Genomic DNA, 25,035 nt, shown 5'->3' on the forward strand with positions numbered 1-25,035 from the left:
CTAAGCTGAACCCCCAATTCTTTTAATTTTTGAGACAAAAACTTCTCAATATGCAGGTCAGGCTTGTCTGAACTGAAGATCCTCCTGGCTTAGCATCCCAAGTGCTGGGATTATGGGTATGCATAACCATACCTGGCCTTCAGGCCTTTGATAACTTGCTCTACCAGTTGAGTCACACCACCACTGCTCCTGGCCCAACAGTTTAATTTAAAAACAAAAACAACAACAAAAAAACAACTCCACATACCAGGTGACCGCTGTATTGTGCAGACTAACTGATTTGGTTGCTCAAATTATTGTTAAAAATGCAAATGACATATAAACTGCTATATCATTACTCTTTACTTTTTATTGTTGCTAGGGATTACACCTAGTAGGACCTCGGAAATACAAGAGCCACATTCCCAGCCCTGTAACCAATGCTTAAATATCAGCTGTTGAAAATGGTATATATATTCACAGGCATTTCACAGACTGTACTATAAAAATAATTAGCTGAGGGGCCAAGAGTTTGGCCTAGTGGTAGAGTGCTTGCCTAGCATGCATGAAGGCCCTGGTTCGATTCCTTGGTACCACATACATAGAAAAAAAGCCAGAAGTGGTTCTGTGGCTCAAGTGGTAGAATTATAGCCTTGAGAAAGCCCAAGGACAGTGCTCAGGCCCTGTGCTCAAGGCCCAGGACTGGCAAAAAAAAAAAAAAAAAAAAAAATTAGTTGGGGCTGGGTGCTGTGGCTTAAGCATGTAATCCTAGCTACTCAGGAGGCTGAGATCTGAGATCAAGGTCCAAAGCCAGCCAGGGAACAAAAAACCTGAGATTCATCTCCAATTAACCTCTAGAAAACAGAAAATGGGGCTTGGGTCAAGGGTAGGGTAGTAGCCTTGAGCTGAAGAGCTCAGGAACAGCACCCAGGCCAAGCTCAAGCTCCATGACCCACAAAAAAAAAAAAAGAAAGAATATTAGCTGGGGGTCTGGGACTGTGGCCTAGTGGTTGAGTGCTTGCCTAGCAGGCATGAAGCCCTACATTGATTCTCTGGTACCACATACACAGAAAAAGCCAGAAGTGGCACTGCAGTCCAGCGGTAGAACAATAGCCCTTGAGAAAGCCCAAAGACAGTTCCCAGGCGCTGAGTTCGAGCCCCAGGATTTGCAAAAAAAAAGAAAATGGCACTGCAGTTCAAGTGGTAGGGTACTAGCCTTAAACACAAAGAGGCTCAGGGACAGCACCCAAGTTTTTATTTCAAGCCCTAGGACAAGGAAACAAACAAACAAACAAACAAAGGAATATTAGCTGGATGCTCATGGCTCATGCCTGTAATCCCAGCTACTTAGGAAACTGAGATCTGACATCACATCTACTATTACACAGTCATTAAAAAGAAAATCTAGTGATTCTTGAATCATCCACCTTTCCGGTGGATTTGAACAGCTGGCTAAGAACAGGCACTCTCCAGCACCTTCACATGCTTCAAACTGAACAGCTAGTACACAGACATGGCTTGGCAGGCACTCCCTCAAAAAGCAGGGAGTATGTAGAAAACAAGTAGCCTTTCTATAAAACTCTAAATTTATTAAAATATTTCACTTATTAAAAGATTTCACTCTCCCCTCCAAAATATTTTACAGTTAAAAAAAAATCAAAACTATTTTCTCAGCCATTGTACATGCTGATTCCTTCAGGACCAGCCTCTGCCCCCCTCCTCACTCACCCCTGTACAGCCACATGGTTTACAAACCCCTTTCCCCCTCTCCCAGTGAACAACCTGCTTTGACTGCCCTGCCCTGCCCTGCCCTGCATGGTTTCCTGGTTGCTGCAGTGGAGCCACGTGGATGAAGGAGTACACAGGCAGCCTCCTGGGGACAAGAATGTGCTTTGTGCTTCTGGGAGAACAGCCAGCTGCCATTTTTCTTCAAGTGAATATATTGTCTTGCCCCGTGGACACCTGTTTAGAGCCAAATATTTGGCTTGGGGTTTCCCACAGCTTTCTAGCCCTGCCCTTCTCCAGATTGCCCAGTCATAGGTCTATGCCAGTGGGATCAGATGACTGTCCCAGCTGTCTGCTGAGTGGCATGTGACTGAAGTGGGACTTGATGGAGCCCCAAACATCTCACAGTGCAGGTACCAAACACCTAAAGAAGAAAGCTTTGGTGTTTTGGTAGGTAAAGCCAAGGCCAGCCAGGATGGAGGGAGGTAGGAAGTGGGAAGAGAGGTCTACCCAATCACACAGGTCTAAGTTCTCCCATCCCAAGCTTCATCCTGCAGATTCCAGGATGACTCCAGAAAGAAGAAAGAGGAAAAGGACTCTGCTCTGTTGATGGGGAAAAGGCAGGAGATGACAGAGCACTGAGGGCCGGGGAGAGGCCTTCAGGAATCCACAGTTGTCTTTGCTTCCCTGTTCTGTGAGGCAGGGAGGGAGCCAGAAGTCAGGCCGGAAGTCAGCTTTGTTCCTTGTCTTTGACTAGTAAGACCGTGTGTTGGCCCCCACTGGACACAGATAAGACCACCCGGTTCTCCAGCTGTTTCCCAGTCATCTCCACGGGGCTCCAGGCATCCTCATCTTGCCCTGTGCCCAGCTGATAGTTGGTGCCCATGCCCCAAGCAAAAACACGACCTGCCAAGAGAAGCAGAGGCAGCTACAAGTTTGCTTTCTGACAATGAGAAGCTGGGACACAGGGGTGAATTTGGAAGCTCTCAGCCTTTGGCAGTTCAGGGATGTTGGTAGAAGCTAGATGTCCTAAGCTGGGCACCAGTGGCTCACAACTTAAATCCTAGCTACCTAGGAGGCTGTGATCTGAGGATCAAAGTTCAAAGCCAGCTGGGGTAAGAAAGTCCATAAGACCCTAATCTCTTATAAAACTACTAAAGAGGGGCCGGGAGTTTGGCCTAGTGGTTAAAGTGCTTGCCTAGGATGCACGAAGACCCGGGTTCGATTCCTCGGTACCACATATACAGAAAAAAAAACGGAAGTGGTGCTGAGGCTCAAGTGGTAGAGCTCTAGCCTTGAGAAAGTCCAAGGGCAGTGCTCAGGCCCTGAGCTCAAGCCCAGGACTGGCAAAAAAAAAAAAAAAAAAAAAAAAAAAAAACTACTAAAGAAATCAGAAGCGGAGCTCAAGTAGTAGAGGACTAGTACAAGCAAAAAAGGTCGGGCCGGGAGTTTGGCCTAGTGGTTAAAGTGCTTGCCTAGCATGCATGAAGACCCGGGTTCGATTCCTCGGTACCACATACATAGAAAAAAGCCGAAGTGGTGCTGAGGCTCAAGTGGAAGAGCTCTAGCCTTGAGAAAATCCAAGGACAGTGCTCAGGCCCTGAGCTTAAGCCCAGGACTGGCAAAAAAAAAAAAAAAAAAAAAGGTCAGGGACAGCAGCATGCAGGCCTTGAGTTCAGGCTCCAGGACCAATGGAAGGACGGACGGACACACACACACACACACACACACACACACACACACACACACGCGCGCGATGTCCTTTTGGTCGATCATGGGACTTGAACTCTGGCCCTGGGCCCTTGTCCCTAAGCTCTTCAGCTCAAGGCTACTATGGGACTTGAACTCTGGCCCTGGGCCCTTGTCCCTGAGCTCTTCAGCTCAAGGCTACTGCTCTGCCACTTCAGCTACAGAGCCACTTCTGATTTTCTGGTGGTTAATTGGAGATAAGAGTCTCACAGACTTTAGTGCCGAGGCTGGCTCTGAACAGCAATCCTCAGATCTCAGCCTCCTAAGTAGCTAGAATTACAGGTATAAGCCACTGTGCCCAGCTATGATGCTATTCCATACTGTCAGACACTTTTTACTCATAGGTATGGAACACAAAATTCACTCCCTGAACCCATGCTCAGGACCTGTGGGACTGGACGAGTCAGTCATATAAAGGACTGACACCCCCCTCCCCAGTTCTCCCCAGATAATCTCAGACTAATCACCTCTGTAGCCCAATGTCTATAGGTTGTCCCCACTTGGGCCCCTCATTCTGACACCCTCTATTGCAATGATTAATGTTCAAAGACAATTTCTGAGTCAGAAGCAAAGCAATGCCATTGCCAGAGCCCTTCTGGGACTGGGACTGTGCTGGACAGTGATGTCACAGGGAGTCTAAGCACCCTGACCCCCACACCCCAAGCACATTGAGGGGGCAGTCCCACTCACCATCCTTGGACACGGCATATCCCACAGAGGCTCCACAGGCCACAGAGGAGACAGTGGGCAGCCTAGAGATGAGGGTTGGTATGCTCTTCTCCTCAGCACCCTCCCCAAGGCCTAGCCGCCCATACTCAGCCCGGCCCAGGCTGTATGCCTTTCCTGTGAGAGGAAGGGGAAGAGATGAGCAGTAGCACAGGACATGCTTCAGGGCAGCTGTTGTCCAGGGACATCCTCATGTCCTTGAGAGCTTGTCCTCACTTCCAAGGTGTCAGGGTAATCTTGGCATGAGCCACCAGAGCCCAGCAAGAACTTTCATGTAGCTCCCCAGTGGAGTTCCTGCTTGGAAGCCCTGGCCTCTGGAGCACAAGAAATGCCTTGTGGACCCAAGTCTGGCCCAACCCATAGAACAGATCCAGATTTCAAGGACCATGGGGCCTAGTGTACCCAGCCAGGCCAGGCCCAGTGACACTCCACCTTCAAAACTGAGAAGGTCTTACCTTCCGAATCCATGCAGACTGTGTGGTGCTGGCCACCAGAGAAGCCCACCCAGGATTTGGTAGAATTCTTGAAGGATGTCAGATTCTGGGGTACGAAGCAAGATTCTGTGCCTGGCGTTCCTGCCAGCAGGAATGCAGATGTTCCAGGAGCTGCCCTCCTCAACGCCCTCCCGTGATGAGAACACCCTCATCTCAATATGGATATTCTTACTTTACATGTGATAGATACAAGGGTATCTCTGAGGGTTAGGGTACCCCAATGAACGAGTGGTGGAGCCAGCATTAGAGCCCAGGTCACTAAGTCACACTCACTCAATGCTGGGATTAGAACTCACCAAGCTGATGGTAGTTGGAAAGGCCAAAGCCATACACATGGCCCTCTCGGGAGATGGCGAATGTGAAATAGGCACCACAGAAGGCGTCCTGGAACCTCACATGGCCTCGGGTCCCCCTGGACTTCAGCAGCACACACTTGGGTACTAGGAGTCGTTCTATAGGCAGAGAAGGCCAGACACACATGACGGTTATGAGGGCTTTCTTCTGTGTCCCTCAGTCTCTTTATACTTCCCTTGGAAGAAAAGACTGAGCATTTGTATCCTGAGTTTACTGAAGAGGAAACCCAGAGCATAAATGGTCCAGTCCCCAGCCATGGCAGGTGAAGTCTGCATGGAGGAGTTCACTCATTAACCTGTGAGCAGGGTTAGATGTAGGCAGGTGAAACAAAGAAAACCACATCCAGGGGCCCAGAACCAGTAGGCCAAGGAGCAGGACATGGTCCAAACAGACCTAAGGCAGGTGGTCTCTACAGCCTGAGGAAGCTTTAAACTCAGGGCCTCAGCACTGTCCCTTGGCCTTCTCACTCAAAGCTGGCACTCTATCACTTAAGCCACACCTCTACTGGCTTTTGGTGACTATTAAAGAATCTCTTGGACTTTCTTGCCTGGGTTGGCTTTGAACTGAGACTCTCAGATCATAGCCTTCTGAGTAGCTAAGATTAAAGGTGTGAGCAACAAGAGCCTGGTTGAATTTGGTGTGTGTATGTGTGTGTGTGTAGCTAAGATTAAAGGTGTAAGCAACAAGAGCCTGGTTGAATTTGAGGTGTGTGTGTGCCAGTCCTAGAGTTTGAACTCAAACCTAGGTCCTGTTCCTGAACTATTTTGCACATGGCTAGCTTTCTACCACTTTGAGTCACAGCACCACTTCCAATTTTCTAGTGGTTAACTGGAGATAGGAAACTCATGGACTTTCCTACCTAGGCTGGCTCTGAACCACGATCCTCAGATCTTAGCCTCCTGAGTAGATAGGCATGAGCCACCAGCACCTGGCTTGAGTTTGAGACCACATTGTAAGTCCGTCTGAATTAGGCCTGCCTTCTACCTCCACCACCAGGAGACCAGGGATGGGCATGGGGGAGGAGAAGGGGATAGCTTACTGTATTGCCCCACTTTAGGTACCAAAGCTACTTACCAAGGCCCTGCCGTCCACCACGGTTGGCAAATAACTCAGGCACACGGCCCAGCTGACCCTGCTCCCCACAGCCCAAGGTATAGAGGTCACCGTCAGCTGTCAGCATCACCAAATGGTCATTTCCTACAAGTGGCAGGAAGGTAGAGGTTAACACTGAGCCTCCCCAGAACAAGGTCGTCCAGCTCATCCTGTAGCTGGTACCAGAGACTCACCAGAGGCCACCTTTACCACAGGCACATCCAGCTGTACATGCACGGGCACCATGCTCTTCTTCATGGGCTCCAATAGCCCAATCACACCATTGTTGTCCTACAAGAGGGCAAAAGGCAGTGAGGGATGGTGGACGGGGTGCAGAGTTAGGCAGCAGATGCTCACCAGGAGAATCACAAGTGTTCTGGGAACTGTGTTCAAATAGCAGGGAGAAAAGACACAAGTAGAGACAAATAAGTCTGACAAAAATCTTTTACTGTTGTTATTGTGTGGCAGGCAGATGGGGGGAAGGGAGTAAGTAAGCCATCCTAACCACTTTTATATGTAGTAGGAAATGTACCATAGAAACATTTAAATAGGGGCCGGGAGTTTGGTCAAGTGGTAGAGTGCTTGCCTAGCATGCATGAAGACCCGGGTTCAATTCCTTGGTACCATATACATAGAAAAAAGCCAGAAGTGGTGCTGAGGCTCAAGTGGTAGAGCTCTAGCCTTGAGAAAGTCCAAAGATAGTGCTCAGGCCCTAAGCTCAACCCCAGGACTGGCAAAAAAAAAAAAAAAAGAAACATTTAAATAACCTTGGACTGGCACAAGTGTTAAAAGTGTCTGCCTAGAAAGCACAAGACCCTGACTTCAAATCCCAGCACCAAAACACAAAATAACTGTGATAGGGAAATATTCATTGCATTGCCTTTAGTTTTTGCTTTGCTTTTTGGTGCCAGTTCCGACTGGACACTGTCCCTTAGCTTTTTGGCTTAAGGCTGGAACTCTACTACTTGAGTCACAGCTCTACTTATCTATTCCCCCCCCCCCACACACACACTATTTTATTTATTTATTTATTTATTTATTTATTTATTTTTGTGGGTTCTCGGGCTTGAACTTGGCCTGGGCACTGTCCCTGAGCTCTTCAGCTCAAGGCTACTTCCCAAGCCTCATTTCCCATTTTCTAGAGGTTAATTGGAGTCTCAGGTCTTTTTGTGCCCAGGCTGGCTTTGAACCTTGATCCTCAAATCTCAGCCTACTGAGCAGCTAGGATTACAGGCGTGAGCCACTGCCCGGCTTCTCCTCTCCATTTTTGAGACAGAAACTCATTTTATATCCCAGGCTGGCGATGCCCGAGTACTGGGATTTTAGGGTGTGGCACTATACCAACTTGACCCCTTTATTTTATTCTATTTGTGTTGGTTGTGGGGCTTGAACTCTCTGCTTGGGAGCTACCCCTGAGCTCTTCAGCTCAAGGCTACTGCCCTTACCCCTCGAGCCACAGCACCACTTCGTTTTCTAGTGGTTAATTGGAGGTAACAGTCTCAGGGTCTTTAGTGTCTAGGCTGGCTTTGAACTGCAATCCTCAGATCTCAGCCTCCTGTATAGCTAGGATTACAGGCACAAGCCACCATGCCAAGCAACCCCTTTATTTTTACAATGTTTTAAAACCAGCTAAGTCCCAGAGAAAAAGAGTTCTTTTTTTTTTTTGGTCAGTCCTGGAACTTGATCTCAGAGGGCCTGGGCACTGTCCCTAAGCTTCTTTTGCTCAAGGCTATCACTCTATTATTTGAGCCACAGCACTACTTCTGGCCTTTTGTGTTTATGTGGCATGGAAAAATCGAATCCAGGGCTTCAAGCATGCTAGGCAAGTACTCTATCACTAAGTCACATTCCCAGCCAACACAGCTCATTTTTGAGTTGCACTCCTTTGCTTTGGAAACAGGTGTGACAATTCCTATCCTAGAACTCCCTGCACTAAGCCTCTGGCAAGTCTGGAAAAGGGCTGGGAAGGAAGAAAGGGGAAGCAGTAAAGGTGAAAACAGCAACTTCCTGGCTACAACCCCAAGGCATACCTAAGCATCCCTTTCTCAAAACATGCACTGGAACAGCGATACAGACAGACCTACATAAAGTCAGACACTTGGATCTGAACCCCAGCTCTCTCTCTCTCTCTCCCCCGGTAAGGAAGCAAAATGTGGTTAGGGAATTGGATTTTCATACTTGGAAGTCAGTTCTGCTTACCCGGAAGGAACCCCAAAGGAAGACTCGACCATCCTCGGTGAGGGCTGCAGTGTGACTGTCTCCTGCTGACACCTGCACCACCTTCTCCTGCAGCTCCACTTTCCCCGGGACCATCTCTGAGCCCTCCAATGACGTGTCCCTTCCCAGGGCACCCTCGTCATTGCAGCCGAAGGAGTAAACCTATGCCCAGGAAGCTACATTAGTGCCAAGTCTGAGCTCTAAGGCTACTTTTTTTTTTTTTTGGTGGGTCATGGGGCTTGAACTATGGGCCTGGGCACTGTCCCTGAGCTCTTCAGCTCAAGGCTACTGCCCTATCCCTTGGGCCACAGCCCCACTCCCACTCCCCATTTTCTAGTGGTTAACTGGAGATACGAGTCACACAGACTTTTATGATCCTCAGATCTCAGCTTCCTGAGTAGCTAGGTTTACAGTTTACAGGCATGAGCCACTGTGCCCAGCTTTAAGGCGTGTGTGTGTGTGTGTGTGTGTGTGTGTGTGTGTGTGTGTGTGTGTGTGTGTGTGTGTGTGTGTGTGTGTGTGTGTGTGTGTGTGTGCGCTCTAGTCCTGGAGCTTGAACTCAGGGCCTGGACACTATCCCTAAGCCTTTTTTGTTCAAGGATAGTGTTCTACCACTTTACCACTTGAGCCATAGGACTACTACTACTAAGGATTTTTCATAATTTAATGGAGTCTCACAGACTATCCTGAATGGGCTGGCTTAGAATCACTGTCTTTAGATCTTAGCCACCTGAACAGGTAGGATTACAGGTGTGAGCCATTGGCGCCTAGTAAAGTCTGCTCTTGTTCAGGGCACTTCTTGCTTAGCTAGCCAGCTCCATCTTCATAGGGAAGTTTTAGTTCAAATGTCCAACCCTCACCTCCCTAGCCAACCTATACCAAACCTCCAACCTACCTGGCCACTTTTGCTGAGACACACAGTGTGCATGCCCCCCGCCTCGGCCTGCACAACATCCTCCAGAATGGGCACCAGGGCTGGCTTCTTCCGCTCCATGATAGTCTCGCCCAGCCCCAGCTGGCCCACGTCGCCCTGGCCCAGTGTCAGCACCAAGCCCGGTTCTGTGCTGTGGGACCTGTGTGAGACTGAGGGGCGGAGAAGACAGCCCCTGAGTGTGCAGGATGAAGGAGAGAAGTGGGGCCTTTCACAGGCTCTGGAATCACACAGAGCTGGGCTGCCACAGGCACTATTATCATCATACTGAACCTAACTCTCCTTAGCTGTGAAAACCATAGGGTTTGGGGGGAGGAAGTGGAAACAGGGAGACACTTCATACTGAGAAACCAATCTATCTAGGTTTTCCTGGGTAGCTTACATTGGTGTCAGAAGTCAGGGTAACAACAGTTGGAATCAGATAATAGTTGCCCTTCATTAACTGCTTACTCTACTAATGTTTCCCTTTCACTATTCTTTTATAGGAAATGGAATAAAGCCTCTCAGGAGACAAACTGCAGGGCCACAAAATAGTAAATTCTTCAATAAACTCTAGTAGCATTTGCGCCAAGGCCAAGAAATGACTTGGATCAAGCAGTCCCCAAATTCCACCCTACTCCCATTCCTGTGATTTTTGTTATTAATTTGAGACCCATGCTGGCCTGACACTTGTAATCCTCATGTCCCAGCTTCCCAAGTGCTGGGATTACAGGTACAGGTCACCATATCCAGCAATCAGGCTGAGATCTGCAGCCCCTTCTGTTCCTCTCCCCAGAACACTAGCAGCTAAAGAGGAAAGGGAAGGAGTAATGAGGATTCATAGAAGCATTCGTGGAGAGGTGTGGGCCAATAAGTGGGCAACACAAAGCCCTCTGCTAGCCAGTGAACGTCACCCGCAGCCCTGGACTGCCAATGGCGTCTAGTCTTTCCCCTGGGATGTTGCCACAGCTGCCTGAGCTGCAGGCCACTGCAGCAGATGTGCAGTGGGCAGGGAGCCACCTGGTCGGACTTTCTGGTCAGGAGGGCTCGGCCTGCAGGGACCTTGGCTGGAGAGGACACCAGGACCACGGCGAGAGGCAGTGGCCCGCACTGCCTGGTTACGAGAGTCTGCAAAAGACAGACACTGTCTGAGCGCTGGTCCGCCTCCCCTTCCCAGACTGGGGGTGGCTTTCTCTTGTTCCTGTCCCATTGTGGGGGTCACAGGATGAGAAAACCATAACCACCTCCCTCAGAGGATGCCAAGACACCATCCCAGAGGGATTGGCCCCTCTCAGCCCCATTAATGAAGTGGACAACTAGCAACTAGAGAATAACTAAGCCCAGGACTTGAACCTACATCTAGAAGCCAATAAAAGCCAATGTTACAATCGGCACTGCCCACAGTGCTTTTAGCCAAGTCCTTGTCCCTTTTCTGATTTCCAAGGGGTGGGATTCAAGGAGCTCTAGGATACCTTCCGCTAACCCCAGACACCCAAGCTGTTCAGCACAGTTACAAGAAGCCAATCATAGCCAGAGAGAGAATAAGGTCAACTTACTCTTCACCTTCTTGCTTTTGGGAATCGCATCTTCTGGGGGTGACCTTCTCTTAGCTATGCGCTTGGGTGGCATCTTTGTATCCTGAAACACCAAACCAAATATTACATGTCAGAAATGGCAAAGCTGGGGCAGAAGTTTAGCCTAGTGGTAGAGTGCTTGCCTAGCATGCATGAAGACCCAGGTTCAATTGCTTGGTACCACATACATAGAAAAAGCCAGAAGTGGTGCTGTGGCTCAAATGGTAGAACGCTAGTCTTAAGAAAGCCCAAGGACAGTGCTCAAGCCCTGAGTTCAGGCCCAGGACTATCAAAAAGAAGAAAGAAGAAGAAGAGGAAGAAAAGATATGGTAAAGCTGGCCACTGTGGCTCACACCTACAATCCTAGCTACTTAGGAGGCTGAGAGCTAGAGAACTGAGGCTTGGAGACAGCCTGGGCAGAAAAGTCAATCACTTGTTAGTGCTCTACCACTCTACCATTAGGCCATGCTCCGGGCTCCCCATGAGACCTTTTGTTTTGTTTTGTTTTCTGGGTGCCAGTCCTGGGGCTTGAACTCAGGGTCTGACTGCTGTCCCTCAGTTTTTCTCAAGGCTAGAGCTCTACCACTTGAGCCATACCTCCACTTCCAGCTTTTTCGGGTAGTTTATCAATGAATTTCACAGGCTCTCCCAGTTGGGCTGCTCTGAACCATGGGTCCTCAGATCTTAGCCTCCTGAAATAGCTAGGTTTACAGGCATAAGCCAGAAGCACTGGTTTATATTTGGTTTCTGAGATAGGGTCTCACTTTTCACTAACTTTGCCCTGGTTAACATCAGACCCCTCCTGATCCTTCTGCCTTGGTCTTTTTCAAGTATCTCCGAGTACAGGCATGTAACACCATGCCCTGCTGAAGTGTTACACAGTGGGGAAAGGAAATCACCAAAGGGTGACAAAGTGGTTTGGATATGGTAGGCTCTAGGGTGGCTGAAAAAAAAACCTCAACTCCTTCACTGATCTTCCCGTGTCTGCCCTGCTGTCAGTCCCAACCTCACCCAAACTGTGTCCAAAGCATAGAGGAAAATCTTTATTGATAGGCTGACTAAATCTAAGGTTCCCTGCTCTGGCCTAGCAACGCTGTGGAAATGGGCAGCTACAGGTTCAAGTGTAGCCCAGGAGGCAGTTCTTCACTGTTGCCTTGCCTTCAAGCTAACCTTCAATCAGTTTCCTTCTCAGTGGAATGGGGTAATAACAGAGCCTACACCTCTGTGGGAGAGCTCACACTGGGCTGGGAGATTGGCTCTGAGGCCTGGGTTCCATAAATCCACACTGGTGTTACTATGGCCTGCCCCAGATAACACACAGGCACAGCTACAAGTGTCCTTCTCTGTCCAAGTGGTAGACTGACCACAAGCATCACGCCCCATCCCTCTCCCTCCCCGTGTCCTTGCAGTTAGTCCCTGACCCTCAGACTTTCTAGTAGCCCGCTTAGTAAACCAGACACCAGAATGGATAGCTGGCTTCTAGTGAAGCCCAAAATACTAAGTACAGGAAGTTACTAATGAAAATGATGGTATGGCCCTGTGGCTCAAGTGGTAAAGGGCTAGCCTTGAGCAAAAGAAGCTCAGGGACAGTGCTCAGGCCCTGAGTTAAAGCCCCAGGACTGATAATGAGTTAAAACTGCAAGGGGCCGGAAGTTTGGCCTAGTGGTAGAGTGCTTGCCTAGCATGCACGAAGACCCGGGTTTGATTCCTCGGTACCACATACATAGCAAAAAGCCAGAAGTGGTGCTGTGGCTCAAGTGGTAGAGCATTAGCCTTGAGAAAATCCAGGGACAGTGCTTGGGCCCTGAGCCCAAGACCAGGACTGGCAAAAAAAAAAAAAAAAAAACAACTGCAGTACACCAGACGCAGTGGCTCAAGCCTGTAATCCTAGCTACTCAGGAGGCTGAGATCTGAGGACCAAGGTACAAAGCCAGCCCAGGCACAAAAGGACCTCTAACAAACAAGAAGTGGGGCTTGGCTCAAGAGTAGGGTGGTAGCTTTGAGCTGAAGAGTTCAGGGACAGTGCCCAGGCAGAATTCAAGCCCCATGATCCACAAAAAACAAAAACCCCCAAAACTGCAGTAGGGTCAGGAGCTTGGCCTAGCGGTAGAGTGATTGCCTAGCATGCTCGAAGGCCTGGGTTTGATTCCTCAGTACCACATACATAGGAAAAATCTGGAAGTGGTGCTGTGGTAGAGCTCTAGCCTTGAGAAAGTCCAAGGACAGTGCTCAGGCCCTGAGTTCAAGCCCCAGGACTGGCAAAAAACAAACAAACAAACAAAAAACTGCAGTAGTACCACCACCACCCCTCTACCTCCCCACCCCACCCCACCAAAAGACATTAACAATCTGGGAGATGAATGAGACAGTCACAAATAAAAAGTCAGATTGGAGGGGCCGGGAGTTTGGCCTAGTGGTTAAAGTGCTTGCCTAGCATGCATGAAGACCCGGGTTCGATTCCTCAGTACCACATATAGAAAAAGCCGGAAGTGGTGCTGAGGCTCAAGTGGTAGAGCTCTAGCCTTGAGAAAGTCCAAGGACAGTGCTCAGGCCCTGAGCTCAAGCCCAGGACTGGCAAAAAAAAAAAAAGTCAGATTGGAGTCAGCTTCCATGAACAGGACCTATATTGGACAGTAGGGGAAGGTGCTCCATCCAGGTCAAATCTCCTGACCTTTCCCTACCAGGCCAGGAGCTGCCCAGTCTGAATAAAGGTAGGCAGACATCACAGCCTGCCACTTGTGACCTCATCACAGACTGGTTCCTGTGAAGAGCACAGCAGCTCTCTGGAACCACAGCAGCTGTCCCAGCCCCCACACACACTAGGAGGCAGAACTTGCCTGCCAGACTCAGGGGCTGAAGAACTTCTTTGTGTGATATAGAGATGGTTCGCCTGTCAACAAACACTTGCTGAGCTGCTGCTACGTCACTGCCAGGCTAGGCACAGAGTTGGCACAATTCACACCGACGGCGCCCCACACTGGCCTCCCAGTACAGGGAGCTTAGGCTCAGGCCTTGGTGTTCATTTTTCCCTGGGGAAGAACCAAGCTTCCACTAGATGTTAGAATGAATGCTTTACTTAAATGATGGGATATGCACGGCCTTTTTCCCTTCGTTTTACAGATGAGGACACTAAGGCTGAAGAGGATTGAGAGGGAGGCCAATGGAGACCTGACTAGCAACAGGATGGCATCCTTTTCTTTGAAACCACAACATGAAGTTCTAATTCACCTTTCCACATACTGCAGAGGCCCTGGGGGTGGGGGGGGAGCTCTGCCTAGCCCTGTCTACCCTTGACTTCCAGGCATCTGACCACCACACTCACCCAAGTCTTTGCATACATCCTGCCTAGATGACATTGATCTGCTCACCGCCGCCCCCCCACACACACACTCCAGTGACTACTCTTGCATGGAATCTCTATCAAGAAGCACCCTGCCTGGACCCCCTGGGAGCTGGGGTGAGGATCCCCGGGGAGAACCCATACATTAAACTTGTGCTAAAGCACTAGTCACACGTGGCCAGGACCCCTCAATTCATTTCTGATGAATGGATGGATGACTTGCCAACACACAGCGATCAGGCATACTGTGGGGACCACACTGGACAGGAGCTATGACCTCCACACACAGCACCTTTCCCCAGGACAGTCGCTTCGGCAGGCGCCACACGAGGACCCGCCCAGGTCACCATTGTTCCCCAACCCTTCCCCTGCGGCCCAGGCCACCAGCCACTCGCACACTATTTGGTTGATTTCCCCAAAGAGTTGATGCCGGAGTTCAGGACGCACCTTAACCAGTTAGGGGGGAGTGAGGACCCCTGCCCCACCGCCACCCCTCTCCCCGAGCCCAGCTTTCTCCCATCTGGTGACGGACAAAGCCACGCGCGGCCCGCGGGGCCCCTCGGGTCGCTGGGGACCCCCACGGCCGCGCACACCCAGGCCCGCCGCGATCGGGCCGTTTGAATCTCCCGCCTGCGCGCGCACGGGCGCCGCGGGGCGGACGTGGGAGACGCGGCGGCCGGGAGGGGGGCGGGGAAGCGCGGCCCGGCGGAGCCGCCGATCCCGGAGCCACGCGCTGCCGCCCCGCGAGGCGTCCCGCCGTCCGCCTCACGTGGCGGCGGCGCTGCGCGACCAGGACGCTCGCGGGCCGCGCCCCGCGCCCACCCCGGACCCGCCACGCGTCGCGGGGACGCCGGCGCCCCGTCTCTGCCCCGCCCCCACCCCTGGGCTCGCCGTACACCTCGACGCGACCTACCTCGGGCGCAGCCGCCGCTACCAACTCCGGCGCTCACCCGCCGGGCCGCGAACTGTCTCGGAGCATGCGCTCTGCAGGCCTCGGGCCCCGACCTCGGCCCGAAAGGAAACCAGAGGGCCCGGCGCCCCCTGGCGGCCGCCCCCAGAACTGCGGTGCTCTGCTCCGGGGCCCGGCTTTTCCCCAACCACCCAGCCACACACGGGTTGAGTACTGGAAACTCCAATCAAGACAACATAGCCTCCTCCATTTTGACTTGATGTCCTCCATCTTGGTCCTCAGCCTCGTCCCCGAAACCAGATCATCTGGCCAGACCTAACCATTCGTTATCTCGAAGCCTGCTGCTGGGACTGCAGAGCGCTACCCTCCTCCCCGTGCAATTTCCCGCTCAAGGCCCCCAGCTGCAGAAAATACTCCCCTGCACACAGACAGGGCCACCGCAGCCCTCCCGACTTCACTGTAGGTGACCTGGTGTCCTCGTGGTCTTCTGGGCTGGAGCTTTCCTGGGTGCCATGACTCGGATCTTGGCTCCTCCGGTGGACCTGGGAATTTGAGCTGCGGGGACCTTGTGCTAGGCTCAGGCCCACCCAGGGGACCAGCGAGGAGATCTCCCCCACATCCAGCCACATATCTCCTGGGTAAATGACTATCTCTTCTGGGGACTCGGGGTCCTTTTTTTTTTTTTTTTTTTTTTTTGCCAGTTCTGGGCTTGAGCTCAGGGCCTGAGCCCTGTCCTTGGACTTACTCAAGGCTAGAGCTCTACCACTTGAGCCTCAGCACCACTTCCGGCTTTTTTCTATGTATGTGGTACTGAGGAATCGAACCCGGGTCTTCATGCATGCTAGGCAAGCACTTTAACCACTAGGCCAAACTCTCGGCCCCAGGATACCCAACTTTATTTTATCATTATTATTATTTTGCCAGTCCTGGTACTTGAACTCAGGGCTTGGACATTGTCCTTGGGCTTTCTACCACTTGAGCCACAGCACCAGTTTTGGCCTTTTCTGTGTATGTGGTACCGCACGCAGAATCAAACCCAGGGCTTTGTGCCTGCTAGGCAAATCCTCTACCACTATGCCATGATCCTGGTGCCAACTATTATCTTTTGGTTCACCCTCTGTTCAAGGCAGCCAAAGACCCCTCAGAAGGAGCCCCTCCTTCCCCCCCTCCTCTGTAATTTTACCATTTACAAAGCTACAAAAAGCCTTATTGCAAGCCCCTACTTTTAGACTCCCCCACCTTTCACCACCATTCCTTTTGAACATCACTGAAAAGCAGGGATTTGCATTGGGGTCGTCATTGGGACACCAGATTGGATTTGCACCAGTCGGCTGGATGGACCCAACAGTTAGAGGATGAGCACCTTGCCCCAGGGCCGTTGCTACCTCCTCCCTTTTCTTTCTTTCTTTTTTTTTTTTTGTCAGTCCTGGGGACTAAATTCAGGGCCTGAGCACTGTCCTTGGGCTTTCCTCAAGGTCAGAGCTCTATCACTTGAGCTATAGTACCACTTTTCTATGTATGTGGTACTAAGGAATTGAACCTGGGTCTTCGTGCATGCAAGGCAAGCACTCTACCACTAGACCAAACTCCCAGCCCCCTCTCTTCCCTTTTAATACAGGAATCAAAGAAACTTCCCTTTGGCACTGCCATGACCACCCTGTCCCACATAACAGAGGGACGGCTTGTAGAACCCATATTTCACCCGGTTTACTCATGACAGTTCTTTTCTCTGGGAAGGCTCATAGGTGGCTAGATATGCACCGAGTGCCAGCCTTGAGCAAAAGCAGCTCAGGGATAGTACTCAGGCCCTGAGTTCAAGTCTTAGGACTGGAAAAAAAATTCCTCATTTTCTTTCCCATTTCCAAACAGGCCTCACTGGGATCTGCAGCCATTGCCTGCCCCTTTCAACATGGTGTCTGTCCCATCCAGTCAGGTTTTAGTATCCACTTGGTGTCCACCTGGAGACTGCACCCAGCCCCATCACTCGCATCTTCAACTTTTAAAGGCATGTATCGCTACCTGCCAGCACTTGAAGGGATGGCGTATAAACTCTACCTACATGTGTTTGATCCATGATCAGTCCCAAGAATCCTGTCATAAGATGATGTATAGTCTTGCCCTTCTTGGTCTTGTAATTACTCCTGGTACAACCCTGACATTCTTCTAAAGACCTTCAGCTTGGGGAACAAATTTTATTTATTTATTTTATTATTTTTGTGTTTGGGGGGGTCATGAGGTTTGTACTCTGGGCCTGAACATAGTCCCTGAGACTCTACGCTTTGAGCCACAGCCCAACTTTCCATTTTCTAGTGGTTAATTGGAGATAAGAGTCTCAGGTTCTTTAGTGCCCTGGCTGGCTTTGAATGAACCACCATCCTCAGATCTCAGCCTCCTGAGTAGCTATTTACAGAGATGATCCACCACACCCAGTTTGGTAACAAAAATTTAAAATCCTACAGTGGTCATAGTCTCAAGAGTACTAATTACAAGGGCAGACATGATCATGACCTTTGTTGGCCCAGGGAAAGCCACGTATCCTGCTAATACCAATTTGCTGTAACCAAATTTCCACAATCAGCTCTCCCACATATAAAAGTGGGAAATGGGGGTTGGGGGGGCAGTAGTTTGGCCTAGTGGTAAGAGTACTTCCTAACATGGAAACCGGGTTTGATCCCTTAGTACCTTGGGCTTTCTCAAGGCTAGAGCTCTACCACTTGAGCCACAGCACCATTTCCGGCTTTTTCTCTGTGTGTGGTACTGAAGAACTGAGCCCAGGTCTTGTGCATACTAGGCAAGCTCTCTACCACTAGGCCAAACTCCTGACCTGAGCCCTTCTTCTTGCCCTTCTGATAGGAATAAGCCTAGTAACAGTGGCTGCCTCTGCAAGACTGGCCAGAGGAAGCCTTTATCATTCCATTTGCTATAGCATTCAGGTATGTGAAATTCTCCAGTCCTCCCCAGCAGACACAAGGAAGCCCTCCAGCTCCTATAGACCTAGGTAAGCACCTTGGCCAGTGGGGGTCTACAAAATAAAAGGGCCCATGGACCTTCTAACAACAGAAAAGGGAGGGACAGTGACAGTTTGCAGGTGAGTTGGTGTCCTCTTAGTCTTCTGGACTGAAGCTTTCAAGAAGTCCCAAAGACTCCTCCACTCTGATCTTGCCTGGCCTCCAGAGGGTCTCTGTGCCTCTCGCCTGTAATTTGATCTATTCAGGAAGCTGAGATCTGAGATCCTGGTTTGAATCCAGCCCAGGCAGGAAAGTCCATGAGACTCATCTCCAATTAACTTCCAAAAAGCTGAAAGTAGAGCTGTGCCTCAAGTGGTAGAAGACTAGCCCGAAGCAAAACAGTTAAGGGCAGTGCCCAGAACCTGAGTTCAACTCCAAATCTGGGTACAAAACAAAACTGAAAAAAAGCCCTGGGAGTTTGACTTAGTGGTAGAGTGCTTGCCTAGCATGCATGAAAACCCCAGGTTCCATTCCTCAGTACCACATACCTAGAAAAAGCTGGAACTGGTGCTGTGGCTCAAGTGGTAGAGCTCTAGCCTTGAGAAAGTCCAAGGACAGTGTTTAGGCCCTGAGTTCCACCCCCAGGGCTGGCAAAAAAAGAAAAAGAAAAAAAAGGCTCACCAGGTACCAGTGGCTCAGGCAAGTAATCCTAGCTACTCTGGAAGGAGGCTGATGAGATCTGAGGATTGCAGTTTAAAGTCAGCCTGAGCAGGAAAGTCTCTGAGAATCTTATCTCCAATTAACCCCCAGAAAAGGGGAAGTGGCACTGAAGCTCCAAGTAGCAGAGAATTAGCCTTGAGCTAAAGAGCTCAGGGACAGTGCACAGGCTTACAGTTCTAGCCCCAGGAATGCCCCCCCCCTCAAAGAAAGAGAGAGAGAAAGAAGAGAGAAAGAAGAGAGAGAGAGAGAGAGAGAGAGAGAGAGAGAGAGAGAGAGAGAGAGAGAGAGAGAGAGAGACAGCATGCCACACTGGTGTGGTGGCTCTATAATCCTAGCTACTCAGAAGTCTGAGATCTGAGGATTGTGGTTCAAAGCTAGCCTGGGCAGGAAACTCTGTGAAACAATTTCCATTAACCACCAGAAAACTGGAAGTGGAGTTTCTGCTCAAAAACGATAGAGTACTAGACATCTGCAAAAGTGTTCAGGAACATCTCTAGGGGCCCTGAGATCAAACCTCTGGACTGATAAACAAATTTCCATGCAGGAAGAGGCAGCCCAGAAGAGGCAGCATTTGCAGTCACAGGGAAGGAAGGAAAGAGGGAGGGAGGAGAGCCCAAGAAGCTTGTGAAAAACATGCCACATATTACAGGTCCTGTGGTGAGTACGATGGATATTGTGCTATCCTGAGGCAACAGGGAAAGGTAGACCAGGCTCTGACCACCCTGACAACTTAGATCTTGAATCAAAATTCTTGCTTTTATACTCAAGGCTAGTGCTCTACCACTTGAGTCACAGCTAAACTACTGGCTGTTTTGGTGGTTAACTGGAATGAGAGTCTCATGTACTTGCCTGCCTAAGGTGGCTTTGAACCCTGATCTTCAAATCTCAGCTTCCTGAGTAGCTGGGATTACAGTTGTTTGAGCCACCAGCGCTAGGTAGGCCATTTGATTATATCTGCAGTTTGCCAGGTAGGGAAGTAATTTCTGTGTTTCACTTTAATTCTGATTCCAAGATTCCAAAAGTTATTCTAGATGAACATGAGAAAACAAAACAAAACAAAACAGTTGAAGCCAGGTGTGGTAGCTAATGCCTGTAATTCTACCTACTCAGGGGGCTGAGATCTGAGGATGGTGGTTCAAAGCCAGCTCGGGCACTAAAGACTGTGAGACTCATCTAGAGATGAGCACTAGAAAATGGGAGGTGTGGCTTTGGCACCAGAGGTAGTGTAATAGCCTTGAGCTGAAGGGCTCAGACAGGGCCCAGGGCCAGAATTCAAGCCCCATGACCCCATCTCACACACACACACACACACACACACACACACAGGAAGTTGAGATAGGGCTTCTCTATGTAATCCAGGCTGCTCTTCAATTTACCATCTTCTTGCCTTAGCTTCTTAAGTGCTGGGATTATAGACATCCCCCATCATACCTAGCCCAGATCGATGTTCTTTTCTCCCCACCCCTTTTTTTAATTAATTAATTAATTTTTTTTGCCAGTCCTGGGCTTAAGCTCAGGGCCTGAGCACTGTCCTTGGACTTTCTCAAGGCTAGAGCTCTACCACTTGAGCCTCAGCACCACTTCCGGCTTTTTTCTATGTATGTGGTACCGAGGAATCGAACCCGGGTCTTCATGCATGCTAGGCAAGCACTTTAACCACTAGGCCAAACTCCCGGCCCCCCTTTTTTTTTTTTTTTTTTTTAAATAAAAGATATCCTTTATTCTTTTCTTGCCAGTCCTGGGGCTTGACCTTTTCTTTCTTTCTTTGTTAGTCATGGGACTTGAACTCTTGGCCTGGGTGATGTCCCTAAGCTCTTTAGCTCAATGTTATCACCCTACCCCTTGAGCCACAGTGCCATAATTGGATATAAGAGTCTCACAGGAACTAAGACTTTAGTGCCCAGGCTGGCATTGAACCTTGATCCTCAGATCTCAGCCTCTTGAGTAGATAGGATTATAGGTGTGAACTATTGTATCTGGCTTTTTATTTTTTGCACTCTACCACATGAACCACAGCACTGCTTTTGGCTTTTTCTATGTATGTGGTACCAAGTAATTGAACCCGGGTTTTCGTGCATGTTAGGCAAGCACATTTACCAGTAGGCCAAACTCCCAGCCCTTAAATATTACTTCATTGTTATTAAGATGTTATACAAAGGGGTTGCTCTTTCATAAGGCAGGTAATGAGTACTTTTTTTTTTTTTTGGCTAATCCCAGGCTTGAGCTCAGGGCCTGAGCACCGTCCTTGGAATACCTAGAGCTCTACCACTTGAGCCACAGCAGCTCTTCCAGCTTTTTCTATGCATGTGGTACTGAGGACTCAAACCATGGTCTTTGTACATGGTAGGCAAACATTCTACCACTAGGCCAAACTCCAGCCCTGGAATTCAATAAATAGTATTTTAAATGTTCAGAGGTATGCTTTTGAGTTCCTACCTTAGGAGTATCCTCCTGTTTTTTGTTTGTCCTTTGTAATTTATCATGCTCCAGTATACTTCAGATCTAGCTTTCATATATCAGAGAAAACATGTACCAGTTGTTGCTGAGTTTGGCTTACTTAACATTTTTTTCTAGCAATTCCCTGCAAATGACACCTTATTCTTTCTAATAGATGATTAAAATTCAGTTGTGTATAAGTACCACCTTTTATTTATTTATTTTTTTGCCAGTCCTGGGCTTGAGCTCAGGGCATGAACCCTGTCCTTGGACTTTCTTAAGGCCAGAGCTCTACCACTTGAGCCTCAGCACCACTTCCGGCTTTTTTCTATGTATGTGGTACCGAGGAATTGAACCAGGGTCTTCGTGCATGCTAGGCAAGCACTCTACCACTAGGCCAAACTCCCGGCCCCCCACCTTTTATTTTTTTGATCCACTTTTTTTTTTTTTTTTTTTGCCAGTCATGGGCCTTGAACTCTGGGTTTTCTTAAAGCTAGAGCTCTACCACTGGAGCCACAGCACCATTTCCAGCTTTTTTCTATGTATGTGGTACCCGGGTCTTCATGCATGCTAGGCAGTCTACCACTAGGCCAAACTCCCAGCCCTCGTGCTTGAGGCTTGAGGTCAGGGTAGCTATCACTATCACTTGACCCAGCTCTACTTCTGGCTTTTTTTGGGGGGATGATTAATTGCGGATGAGAGTCTCATGGAACTTTCCTGCCTGCCAGGTTTCAAACCCTCCTGAGTACCTAGAATTATAGGTATTAGTCACCAGTGCCCATGTTTTTTGTGCCAGTCCTGTGGCTTGAAGTCAGGACCAGGGCACTGTCCCTGAGCTTATTACTCAAGGCTAGTACTCTACCACGTGATCCACAGCACCACTTTCTGGTCTTTTGTTTATGTGGTACTAAGGAATTGAACCCAGGGCTTCTTTCACGCATGCTATTCAAGCATCCTACCACTAAGCCTTCCCAAGTGAATTTTTCCTCCGATTTATGTGCCCACCCGAAAGCACGCCCATCATTGCCTCTTTAGTCTCTTACCTGTTTAAATTTACCTCTGCTTCCATCGTGGATTCCTTTTTTGGATGATATCCTGTGAAGCTTCTCAAAGCTTTGACTCTGGGATCTCTGATCTCTCTGCTGTCTTCCTTACAGGTCTTATTCATTCACATGGCTTAATTATAAAAATGGCTATTACTACTCATTTTTCGTTTTTATTTTTGTGGTCATGGGGTTCGAACTTTGAACCTGTGCCCAGCTCTTCAGCTCAAGACTGTCCTACCTTTCTGGTCTTGTAGTTAACTGGCTTTGAACTGCCATCCTTAGATCTCAACTTCCTGAGTAGTTAGGATTATAAGCCTGAGCCACAGTGCCTGACTACCCAATTCTATAAGACGCTGTCACACACCAGTTTTTTTTTTTTTTGCCAATCCTGGGGCTTGAACTCAGGGCTTAAGCACTGTCCTTGGGCATACTCAGGGATAGAGCTCTACCACTGGAGCCACAGCACCATTTCTGGCTTTTTTCTATGTATGTAGTACCGAGGAATTGATCCCAGGTCTTCATGCATGCTAGGCAAAAGCAAGCAGTCTACCACAAGGCCAAACTCCCAGCCATCACAAGTCTTTTGACCTGAGATTGGAGGACGTCAACCAAGTTGCACAGAACAAACACATACAGTGTAAGGGAACCCGGACTGTGTGAATGAAACCCAGGACATAGCATGTCAGGATGGTACAGCATGCTGACTCAGCTACATCCTCAGATTCCAGGCCTATCATTCTCCAGTCTTGCTGAGCTAATTCTGACCTTTACCAGTCAAGGGGCTGGAACTCTGATCCTGGGCGTTTTCCCCAAGTTGTTTAAGTCACCATCCAACCAATCAAATAATCAGCCTCCTGAGGATCACATGCATGAGTTACCATAAGCCTGACCATTCTGCCTTCTCATCTCACAAACGTAGGGCCGTAGGCAAGAGTAGGTCAGGGACTTATCCCAGACCATTAGTTGTGCCTATGTCTGAGTGGTTCAGCGAACACAAATGGGGAAAAGGCAATGACGGTATGGCTCAGGAACAAAGCACTATAATGGCCCCCAAAACTTCACGGGAGATAACAGACCCTGTATTTGAGCGGGTCCCATCAAATGCCTATGCAGACCAGCAAGGATCAGCATATGGGCAAAAGAATGAACCAACCCTTCACTTAAAGGCACATATGACCAGAATAACTAGAGGCCCATACTTGCCACAAACCTGCTCCATCATATTTAGTAGGTGGCTCCCCATCTGTCCCCATCCTTCAGAGCCTTGACCTTCAAAATGTTGGCAGGCAGAGCAGAGCTTTAAAAGGATTTTCTATTATGACACATCATGTGAGACCAACTCTTAAGTCACAATGCAGCAAGGAATTTTGAAGGTGGAATACAACCTGGGCAAACTTAAGCTCCCACTTCTCTTGAGGAATTGAACCCAGGGATTCATTCATGCCTGGCAGACAATGCATCTCCCAACCCCTCAATCCTTTTTTTTCTGCTACGTAAAATAAAGACCACCACAAGACATTTTGCCAACCTATGTTTATTCAAAAGAGACTGGTAAAAATGTTAGCATAATAGCTACACCACAACAAATGTTGAGATTAATGTCCTCAATTACAGGAAAGGGTTTAAAAAGTTCTTGAAATCACAAACACCAGCATTAGGACTCCAAACAATGTTACCAGGTCAATTTCTGCAATTTATGTGATTCGTCTTCTTCCCTGTGTGAAAATAGGCACACATCTAGATTAGAAGCTCATCAAGCATAAATCTCAATGCATGCACCATACTACGTATATTGTTTCCTGCATGGTTTATCTCCCCAGTCATTGTCCATAGGACTGTGGGAAGTTGTAGGAATATGCAGGCGCAGACACGAAGCCCAGCTTCATATCCAACATTGTGGAAAGGGACTGTACATCATGGGGCAAAGCCCTATGCTCCCCTACGCCACGAGGACAGAGCCCGGGGAGAGTGACCTCCCGGGGTATCCATGTTGGAAAATGAGGTCCCCATAAACGAATGCAATATTAATATCCAGTACTGGAGGTCACATACACAGCAAAACTCCTGATAACCGTTCAGGCAGAATGGCACTTAACATTTTCAGGGTCTGCTGATTGCTTTTAAAGCATCTCAAAAAGAATTTTGGCTTAACCATTCTCTAAAGCCACACAGCATTAACCAAAAAGACAAGAGGTCCACTCACCTCTACGTAGTCATTTGAAATCTGGAGCTCTGCAAAACAAGGCATTCATAATTAGCAAGACTAAAGTCAATGCTAGTGACTTCTGTAACTTACACCTGCATGGAGATGCAGGCCTGTTTCCTGCATGGTTTATCTCCCCAGTCACTGTCCAAAGGACTCTGGGAAGTTGTAGGAATATGCAGGCGCAGACACGAAGCCCGGCTTCATATCCAACATTGTGGAAAGGGACTGTACATCACGGGGCAAAGCCCTATGCTCCCCTACGCCACGAGGACAGAGCCCGGGGAGAGTGACCTCCCGGGGTGTCCATGTTGGTCCTATCAGAAGACACTCAAGAGCCAAGCTCACCTCAATTTCTATTTATCGAAATTAGCAGAACTCTCCGTAACAGATGACCCGTGGGGCCACATCCATGGGATCATCACTACTTTAACCGACAGGGATTGCCCTGCCACGACTCCGGTGTCACGTGGGCACTCACCCTTGTCCTCCGCTTCTGTGAAAACCCACGTGAGCACCATATCAGAGGGCAAAAGAAGCGCCAAATTGCCATTATCCACTCTTGTTAGTTAACTTCGGTAATTTATAGCGATGGTGGCTCGCGGTGGGGAG

At 49.1% G+C, this 25,035-nt stretch overlaps 1 protein-coding gene, 1 long non-coding RNA gene and 2 other non-coding genes across 7 annotated transcripts; 1 reads left to right on the forward strand and 3 right to left on the reverse strand.

Annotated features, from left to right (window-relative positions):
• Window positions 1-1,217: 1,217 nt before the first annotated feature.
• Rcc1 (regulator of chromosome condensation 1) lies at window positions 1,218-23,504 on the reverse strand. Of its 4 annotated transcripts, none has more exons than XM_090335444.1 (12): window positions 23,420-23,504; window positions 22,232-22,350; window positions 10,803-10,884; window positions 10,267-10,374; window positions 9,232-9,419; window positions 8,319-8,498; window positions 6,314-6,410; window positions 6,102-6,224; window positions 4,970-5,125; window positions 4,635-4,754; window positions 4,144-4,296; window positions 1,218-2,610 (listed from the first exon to the last, which is right to left on the reverse strand). In XM_090335444.1, the coding sequence occupies exons 2-12, from the start codon at window positions 22,340-22,342 to the stop codon at window positions 2,435-2,437; spliced, it is 1,494 nt and encodes a 497-aa protein (XP_090191570.1). In that variant the 5' UTR covers window positions 22,343-22,350; window positions 23,420-23,504; the 3' UTR covers window positions 1,218-2,434. The 4 variants fall into 4 exon arrangements, with proteins under 4 accessions (XP_090191570.1, XP_090191572.1, XP_090191571.1 ...); XM_090335446.1 differs by having other exon boundaries at window positions 22,218-22,350; XM_090335445.1 differs by lacking the exon at window positions 10,267-10,374.
• On the forward strand, window positions 17,928-21,138 carry LOC150062229 (uncharacterized). The gene is made up of 3 exons (XR_016535871.1): window positions 17,928-18,068; window positions 19,283-19,395; window positions 20,956-21,138. It is a non-coding gene; the product is annotated as an uncharacterized LOC150062229 (long non-coding RNA).
• Window positions 23,505-24,010: 506 nt separating the features above from the next.
• Window positions 24,011-24,214, reverse strand: LOC150062230 (small nucleolar RNA SNORA73 family). Its single transcript, XR_016536032.1, has one exon. It is a non-coding gene; the product is annotated as a small nucleolar RNA SNORA73 family (small nucleolar RNA).
• Window positions 24,215-24,534: 320 nt separating this feature from the next.
• On the reverse strand, window positions 24,535-24,738 carry LOC150062231 (small nucleolar RNA SNORA73 family). The gene has a single exon (XR_016536033.1). It is a non-coding gene; the product is annotated as a small nucleolar RNA SNORA73 family (small nucleolar RNA).
• Window positions 24,739-25,035: the final 297 nt, after the last annotated feature.

Source organism: Megascapheus bottae, chromosome 6 (genome assembly GCF_031878675.1).
Source record: "Megascapheus bottae isolate mThoBot1 chromosome 6, mThoBot2.hap1, whole genome shotgun sequence".
Classification (NCBI taxonomy): domain Eukaryota; kingdom Metazoa; phylum Chordata; class Mammalia; order Rodentia; family Geomyidae; genus Megascapheus; species Megascapheus bottae.